This window comes from Cariama cristata, unplaced genomic scaffold (assembly GCF_000690535.1).
Source record: "Cariama cristata isolate BGI_N322 unplaced genomic scaffold, ASM69053v1 scaffold25037, whole genome shotgun sequence".
Classification (NCBI taxonomy): Eukaryota; Metazoa; Chordata; class Aves; order Cariamiformes; family Cariamidae; genus Cariama; species Cariama cristata.
In genome coordinates, this window is record NW_009627462.1 from 321 (window position 1) to 9,601 (window position 9,281).

Sequence of the window (9,281 nt, forward strand, 5' to 3'; positions counted from 1 at the left end):
CGTGGGTAAGGTAGCTGTGAGTTTTTTAAAGGTGGAAGTAGAGGTAAAATAGACGCGACAAAGTTGTGTCTTATTGCGAGGCAAACAGCCCCGACTCCGTGTGGGAGGTCATGCCGTGTTCTCTGTTATTCAGGAATATAGCTCAAATATCTCCTTCGAAACTGAGGGTGGTTTTCTCAGGGAAAAGAGAGCAGAGCTGGCGTTGATGTGGTAGCACAAATTCCACCGAGCGTGCCAGTGTGCGTTTTCTGCTGTGCACAAAAATGATGGATAAAAAACGCTCAGCTTTTGTCTGGCTGCGAATGCACCGCAGCATCCGTGCGAGGAGAAACGACTGAAAGTCCTACAAAGTCCAAGAGAGATGTGAGTGAATGAGAAAGTAGCCAAGATGCAGTTTGCTTGCTCAGTTTAAAGCGAGCTCTGACTCTTTCATTTCCTTTTATTAAATACAATTACATTTAATCACAGCAGGTGCACTTGAAAAAGCTCTCGTATTTACCAACCCTCAGAACATATATAGCGCTCTAAAAAGTATTTCCCAGAGAGTCACTACCTTTTCCTTGGATATAGCAAAGAAAATATTACTTTTTTTAAGCTCAACAGCATTACAAAATTCAGCTTTTCCCACCAAGGCTTGAAAGCCCAAACTGAAGGTTGTGTGTGTGCACACAGGCTGGCGGGGAAGGGACGCTTGGTATGCAGGAGGCTTTGCAGGCACATGAGAAAATGCTTTCTCTTGTAGGCGTAAAGTGCAAATGTTCAAGAAAAGGTCCTAAAATAAGATTCTCTAATGTACGGAAGCTGGAAATAAAACCGAGGTACCCGTTTTGCGTGGAAGAGATGATTATGTAAGTTTTCCTTCATTTATTGCTTTCTGTTTCCCTGTCAGCTGAATTGCTTTACCTTATACTGCAAGTTCCTCCTTTGTTCTTTGTTTTCCTCATGCTCTGGCATGCTAATTTCTGGGAATAGTCATTTGCTGTGTCAGATGCTATAAAATGTGCAATTCTGACCAAAAACCTAGCTATCATTTTTTGACACAATTTTTTTTTTTTTTTTTGCTCAAAGACATATTTACAGAACAGGTAGCGATAAAAGGATGATCATTAGTTCAAGTGAATATAGGGACAAATCCTGCTCCAAGCTGCCTGATGTAAAACCCAGAATTCTTTACTCAAGTTATTCTGGGCATGCAGAATAAGAACATGAGCAGAGTTGGGTCCGTGGTGGTTTCTGCAAGGAAGAGTTATCCCAACCAGAGTCAGATTTTTCTCTGCTTTGTACCAGAGCCATCCCCTTGTATTCGACGGGATTACCTAGCATGTAAGAAAACGCTTTCCTCCCAGTCTCACTGCAAGCCATGACCAATGCTGCCGTGAAATCTCAAAGCGATCTAATGACTAAGCGAACCCAGGCAGGTACGGGGATTTTTGCCATCTCTGATGACTGGCTCAAAAGGAGGGTTGGGGTTTTTTTAGGTTTTAAACACAAGTGGTTTGTGGGGGTTTTTTTTCTGTCCTGTTTTGGATATCTTAAGATTCCCCCAACAAAGCACCATCCAACCAGCACGTGGGGCTGGGGAAGGCCTAGAAGGGCAGATGAGCTGAGAAGACTGCACCGAGCTCCTCTCCCACCTAAGAAGGGGGAAAGGGGTCCCAAGAGCCACCACACCCCCAGAATGCCAGACACTGAATCACGCCAGTGTTTGTGCTCCATCACTGAACATTTGCCGTTCGCTTAATCTTAGAAAGGTGCTTTGACAGCAGGATCCAAGTCCTGTCCTGCCAAGCTGTGTACCACCTCCGGTGCTCTGTAATGCCCACAGGGCCAAATCCTGCCCATCCGACTGGCACAATGAAGGAGATGCCACAGGAGCCTGATCCTGCCCACGCAGAAATGGCTCGCCAGACTCGGCAGAGTGCATATGGAGGAGGAACGGAGAGCCAAGCTTCCTTAGGCTTCCTCCAGCTTTACACCAGCTTCACCCGGAGCAATGCTTAGCTCAGGGAACATCAGACCCACCTCTCTGAAGCCCAAATCACCTGATGGTGACCTGAACAGAAAAATGTTTGCAGAGCATCACTGCCTGAATCAGTTCCTTGCAGCTTTACTTTGCTTCGACTTTTCAATAGCAAAACGATGGTGTGGAGGAGCACTGACTCTTCACATTCCACTCCAGGCATTTGCCGGAAAGCAGCTGGTGGCTGGGGGGTATAAAACAAATCTCATTAAGGCAACATTTCACTTCCAGTCAGAAAAGCCGGGAAAGCTGGAACGCCGTGCACGAGCTGGTGCTTTCCCAGCTGGATAGCTGTGCTGATGCTGAGCGATGCTATTCACGCCCGCGGGGTTGCCCTGGGTTTGCGGCCGCTGCGGGGACAGAGCTCTCCCATCGCTGGGGCTGCTTGCAGGGCAGGCAGGGCTAACCCGCTGCCATCCCAGCTACCCTAACGCCATCTGAAGTCAACGTTGGAAGCAAACTGAAATTAATATTCCAAAACCCAATTGATCTGGGAGTCTCGGGACAAGGCACCGAAGAGCTAAATTCCTGCAACTGAGTTTTTGTCACTGCAGTGATCATCTGAAATGAGTTGTCGAAGCTGGGTCCCCTCTCCTGCCTTCCTCAAAAGCTCTCGTATCTTTTTATGTAGCAGAAACATGACACAAACAATGTTTGGCAGAGAAGTAGCAGGTATGGGGGTGCAGTTTAGGAAGGAATTTTGTCTTTGGCCATAACCCGCCCCCCCCCAGCAGAGCTGTGGTACGGCATAAGAGACAGCTAAACTGAATCCTTCGTCTAGTCAAAACCTCTCAAGATTCATGGTAGATCTAGCAGTAATTATGTGTGTATCTGTCTCCCAGAATGAGGAAAACCAGCAGAAATCAGGAGAAACAGGAGAGAGGTTTAACTCTTTCTTGTCTGAAAGGATCCAACCCCCCTCCACGTATTGCCCCATCCCAAAGAGAGGGGATGTGTCAGGGTGAGGACAGAGGATGGGAAACAGGCGTTGCTGGGAGCCTTTCTCAAGGGATAGCCGAGGTGGATGGCCGTCCCTGCACCGGCTCGGGATGAAAGGACCAGAGCCAGGACCCTTGTGGCCCTGGGGACAGGGTGTTTGTGGGCAGAGGTGCAGCCCCACTGTCCCTGCAGATGAGATGCCTTGAGGGCACAAGGCGCTGGGGATCACAGACTGAGCCAGGGGTGCTCATCATGGCCCTGGAGACATGGACATACCGGGGAGGATTTTGGCACAGAGACCCTCAGACACCGTGAGTGAAGGCTCCAGCCACCAAGCCCTGGGCAGCTAAGGGACAGCTCAGCACACACCCCTAGAGAGAGCTCGTGTCCCAAATCCCACCAGAGGGATCTCACCAAGTTCTGGTGCTTCAGTCCCTTCTCCATCCCTCTCAGCCTCTTCTTGCAGCCCATCCAGACAACTCCTTGCCCAGGGTATCAGCTCCCACAGCACCTCCTGTTAGGCACATCCCTTTACATCTGCCAGACCAGCATCCCCAAGAGCAAGACCAGGTCAGCTCAGGGTGCCCAAAAATGCTACTGCCCAAGCCTGTGCCCACAGCATCAGGGATGGTGTGGGAACCGCAGAGGACCACAGAGCTGCCTTGGGAATGTCTCCTCTGCTGTCCAGCCTCCAGCATCAAAGCCGAAAACCTACATGTGATATCAAAGCAACACATCCCAGCCTGAGCAAAGACCTGGTTCACCTGAGAAGCAAACCATGCATCTCCTCCCCAGGCTGCACTAGTAAATCCAGAATTGTCCATCACTGCTTCTGGTGCAAATGTAGGGCTTGCTGCTTTTCAGAGGTGCTCCTGCTCCTCTCCTCCTCTGATTCAGCTTGTCCGTCACTTTCTGGAAATACCCTCTATGGGCTGTCAGAAGAAAAACCCAAGCCAAAGTCTGGCATCAGCCAATGCAGACGGCACAGCCGAGAAGGTGGCTGCTGCATGGAGAAACTTTGCACCAATCTCAAGTCCCTTAAAACTTACATGCCTTGTGCCATCGCTGAAGGTTTGGTTTCACTCCCGTTCAAAGCTACAGGAAAACTCTCCTTCACCATGTACTTACTGATCTCCAGAGAGGTTGGCTGAGAACACCCTTAGAACAGAGATAGTCCGTAGATTTTAGCAGTGACCCTTCCCTTTCTGATGCCTGCAGCCACAGAGGCTCTTGGAGACCTTCCACCGCTTTCCCACACGTTGGGGAAAGGGCCACATCCTCCCAGAAAACAACCTGAAAATTATGCCTTATCTGTTTTGTGGCTTTAGCTTACACCTGATGGAGGTGGAGTAGAAAGGGGAGCAGGGAAGAAGGTTAATTGAATGGAAAGAACTCTTTGAATACCTTGTATAACCTTGAAATGGGAAACGTGGTGAGACCCTTAGCTGAGCTCATGCAGGCAACTGCAGCGTTTCACTTCATCAGGCACATCCCCTCTGCACTGGGTGGGCGAGCTGGGAAAGTCTGCAAGGCTCTTTTTCTTGTATTAGAAGAAAAACAGCTCCTTTCTGAACCAAACCACAAAAGACGGCCATCAGTATGCACAGGTATTTCTGGGTTTCTGCCATCATTTTACTCATGTCTCTAGCAGCATTTAAATAATTCCATTACAGTATTTTAGTTAAAGTGAAAACCGTGTTTCCTTGTTAGGGATGGTATTTCCAGAAAATGAGTAATTCCAATAAAAGTTGTGGTTGGGTTTTGTTTGTTTGTTTGTTTTCAAATCACAAAATTAATAACAAAACCAGACAACTGCTTGAGCCCTGAGAAGTGATAGCAGTATTGATGTTTCTGGAAAGCCATCCTCTAGGGAAGCAGCTCCAGGTCTCCCGTGTCACCTCGGTTGTGGCAGACCAACCGATGATGGCTTCACTAAGTCCTCTAGGAGGAAACTTAAAATGATGAGAAGACTTTTGCCATGTTTTGCCTCCCAGCACACTTTGTCCTGACAATAGGGGCACACCAAGTCACTGCTGCTGGCAAGGAAAGTAGGATCAGCCTGTGATCAGAGAGGGAAGAAAAAAAGGAAAAAATAATCAATGAAGCAGGTCTGATCTTTTCTCTTGGATGCGGTATTGTTGAGGGTAATGGAACTGTCTCCTCATGCAAAGACCTTGTGGTTGCCTGAATAAGCCCTAATTAAATCAGCTATTAAGCTCAAAACACAATATCTAACAGACAGGCAAACTCACTGATTAAAAACGGTGGTACGACCTAGTATAACGGTGGACAACATTGCACTGCACTGATGGATAACAGCTGAAGATCTGCTCCGCTATTACTACAATAAACTCAAATATCTGCCATAAAACACAGAGCACGAGAACCCTTCCGCTGCCCGCGTGGGTGAGAGCCCCCTGACCGACTTTGGCATTTAGGGGGAGCAGAGGACGGGTGTTTGCCGTGATCCCGTAACCTGTGCTCGCTTGCCTTGTAGCGTGACGCTGTGGACGCGGGTGAGAGGCGAGCAGCAGCACTGCTTAAACCCCAAACGCCAGAACACAGTGAGGCTGCTGAAGTGGTACAGAGTATGGAAAGAGAAAGGCAGGTAAGTGTGAATTTGCTTAGCTGGGTAAGGGGGAAAAAATCTTGGTGGCAAGTTGGGCAATCAGCAGCGTTCAGACATAGAGAGGCCAGGAAAACGCACACACTGCGAATGCTCTATCCAGCACGGAGGATGTATTTCATTACCAAAATTATGGTTATAATTGGATGTTCTTGATGTTATTTCTTTCCTGCCACATGCAGTCCTCAATTCTATTTCAGGATTAGGCTCTTCCAACTATAAATAGCAATTAATTTCTGTTGAACTATTCATCAGCTGATGTTCTCAGTTATTTACATACACTCACCTCCCTTCTATGGGTAAAAAGCCAAGATGAAAAGCTAAATTACTTCCACACGCTCACAAGGAAAGCAGTCAGCAGAGCTGGGAAGAGAGTGCCTGGTCACACCGCCTCAAAATCATCAATATCTGATGATGCTGATATTTGCCAATTTTAACCAGTGTATCATTCCCAGAAAAACAGTAACCTCTGGTAAGATGCTCTGCCACCTTCTCCCTTGAAAAGAAGATTTTTTTTCTTTTTTTTGCAAGCCATCAGTCATAGATAGACCAGAGAGAGCAAGAAACGTGAATCCTGATGTATGATGGTCAGTGGTGATGTCCCTGTCTGTAATTAAGGGGAGCTGCCCAACTCCTACCACCTCTCCAGCCATGGCCAAGAAAGAGCCTCTCCATGCAGTACCATCCCACCAAAGCCTGACCCCCCTCAACCAAAATTTGCTCCCCAAACCTGAGCTCAAATGAGGCTAGCAAGCAGCAAGCCTCGTCTCTCAGCAGGTCTAAGGGTGCCAGCGGGCTCCAGCACAGCCATGCGGTGCCCAGTGGCACGGGCGATGCCACGGGACTGCGAGGGGTGGTGGGTGCTGAGCCCACTGGCCGGCTCCCCTAACTCCCTGCAGTTGCTCCATAAACAGAGCCTGTGGGGAAGCCCTGGCTATTGCAAAACCACCTACTTACACTCTTCCCCTGGGTTTTTGTGGGGTTTGGGGTTTTTTTCAATAAGGCCGTCATTAAGATGACGAAGGATGCTCAGCCCTGGGCTCGTGCATTCAGGAGATATGCAGGGTTCCCCCAAGCGGACCGAGAGGAGGGATGCCCTGTGCAGAGCTGTGAGGGCTGAGGTCCATGTGCTGCAGACTAGCTCCTGTCTGCAGATAACAGTGCTGCCCACGGTTTCCTCCGTAGACCAAAATAAAGCTCAGCTTGAGGCTTCCCCACAGTCCAGCCAGGGCAGGGAGACTGTCCCTGCTGCCAGGGAGAGGAGGAAGGATGGTGAGCCCAGCATCCCCATGGCTTTGGCTGCCCGTCTGGGGCGTGCAGAAGGGATGCAGCACAACCCTGGGTGTTTTACCTTGCTTTGCCTTGCCCAGCGCTGGCATTGCTCCGCCACGCCATGCCATGCCACCCCTGCATCGCACCCAGCAGGTCCCCGACGCTGCTAACCAGGCAAGCAGGGCAGCCAAGCCAAACGGCAGCTGAAGCAGCATCGAGTGAATATTTCAGACATAAAGAGCTTGATTTAAACCAAGTCCTCAGAATTAATAAATAACTTGTCAGGGCCTTCAGTGCCAGCTGTACAAAACCCACTGCACTTCTCCCCAGGAAAAGCCAGGGCTATGCACTACGGACATTAATCTCCCACAAAACAGCATTGCCCCTAGTTTTTCCCACGCCATGGAAGACTGCTTTCACCCAAAGAGTCTGCACAACTAGGATTTTTCAGCAGACAAGCCTGTCAAGTGCTCTTCTCAGCATGTAAACTAGAAAAATAACATAGAGTGTAATATTATTCCAAACATAACAGATATTGTGGATTTATTATCTACATACAGCTCATGATATACTTCAACATTTGTATACGAGACAGGGATTTTCCAGTGGTCAAAGTATATTATCAGATGTGGATTTCTTCATCCTGTGTACCCTGATAACCGTGGCAGAGCGTGTTCCTCCCCACACGCCTGCAAGACGCGGCCGTGTCAAAGTCCAGCCTTCCTCCAGATGCTTTACGGATAGCAATCCGGTGACTGCTGAAGTCAAGAACTTACTTTCCAGTTTATTTAAGCAAAAGCTAAAAATCTGGTTTCTGTTGTCTGTGGTGTTTTTATTATTTATTATTTGGAAAGGAGTAGTTTCATTCATAGTTTAAACACCTTGCTCTTGACTTTCCTTCTGTTTAGGGTTTATGAAGAATAAGAGGAAGCGGCGTGAGGAATGGAGCAGACTCCCTTGGCTGGCATAGGACTGGGCTCTGCAGAAGATTATTTCTCTCTCACAGACATAAGACACAGATTCTATATTATTATAAAGCACTTTTTACCAAGGGTCAGTTTTTACATTTTATAGCCACGTGCAAAAGGCTTCCAGATTTCACAAGCATCTGTTGCACTTCAGATTTCATACCCGTCTGCTCTGTACTGAGATTGGGAAAAGTCATGCTTTTCATTTTAAAGAGGTTGGTTTTGGGGTTTTGTGTTTTGTTTTGTTTTTTTTTTTTTTATTGTTATTCATTCATACTTCACTATGATTGCAATCGAGCTTTATAAGCTCATTAGACAAACAGGAATGTTTGTAAAGGTGTTATACAGCCATGTCCCTCACCCTCTCGCAGTGGGAAAGCTTTGGTGCTGTGGTTGTTTGTTGTGTTCGCAGCCTCCACCTTAGTCAGGCAAAGCAGGGACCAAAGACGAGTTTGCTGGGGACGATGCCACCGAAATGTCATGGCTGTAACTGCAGAAGTGACGTCCCTCAGCACGTCGTCAAATGAGTATGAACATCACTTGTGTACCTCTTTTTGTATTGGACTTGAGGTCTTGCTGCAAGGTGAAGCGTATCGTATCTCCCATTTAATGTTTCATGCATTAGAAAGCATTTCTAGGGAATTTTTATTACTAAGAAAATGTTTTAGATTTTTTTTTTCCCCACCTGAAGTTCGTACAGAAAGTTTGTGGCTTCAGTACTGAGACATTTTAAGCTTCAAGACTATTGTGTATGATTTCCTAGATTTGTAGCAACAGCAAAAGAAAAGCCTTTAAAAGGTACCTTTTTATGAAAAATATGATAGGGCAAACATATAAATACCTATATATGTTTTAGTCACAATACAACATATTCATTATTTTGAATGTAATACTTCAATGTTAAGCAGTGCATTCCTCTTTTTAAAATAACAAAACTACCTTTTCATTTGTAAATATATTATAGGAAGTCTCCCTATATTATCTTTCTGTATAATGTACTGTACTGCTAAATTATCATATACTATTTAAATGTTTGAAATATTTAGAAGGTTGCATGCAAATTTCATATTTCTTTCTAAGACAAATGAAAAAAGTAATAAAAAATATATTTAAAAAAAGCCGACTAATGGTCTTAAATTTCCTTCAGCCGTCAGGTAACACCGGCCACTTCTAACAACTTTTTTTGGTGGATGAATTAGTTTGGGGAAAAGCACTGACTCAGAGAAGCTGATTTAAAGATATGGCATCTTGATGACACTGGAATTAGAAAACATGATTCCAGTCCAATTTACTTCCCTTTCTCCTTTTAGGATTTGGACTTTACCTGAACACTGAGAACTCTTGTTACATAAAGAAGGGCTATGCCATGCACCTGTAGCCACTAGTCTAGTGTTATGTTAAATAAATGTAAATCAACCACCCCAGATCCAGATAAAAACAAGTAAAATGCAGTGAT

The 9,281-nt window shown here is 46.4% G+C and overlaps 1 protein-coding gene across 1 annotated transcript in view; it reads left to right on the forward strand.

Annotated features, from left to right (window-relative positions):
- The window catches only part of CXCL14 (chemokine (C-X-C motif) ligand 14), a 9,187-nt gene extending 244 nt beyond the window's left edge, over window positions 1–8,943 (forward strand). Inside the window, exons 2-4 of the mRNA XM_009704461.1 lie at window positions 743–848; window positions 5,457–5,567; window positions 7,766–8,943. Of these exons, the coding sequence (XP_009702763.1) occupies window positions 743–848; window positions 5,457–5,567; window positions 7,766–7,781 (233 nt within the window). The 3' untranslated portion in view covers window positions 7,782–8,943. The remainder of the gene's footprint in view (window positions 1–742; window positions 849–5,456; window positions 5,568–7,765) is intronic.
- The last annotated feature ends 338 nt before the right edge of the window (window positions 8,944–9,281 follow it).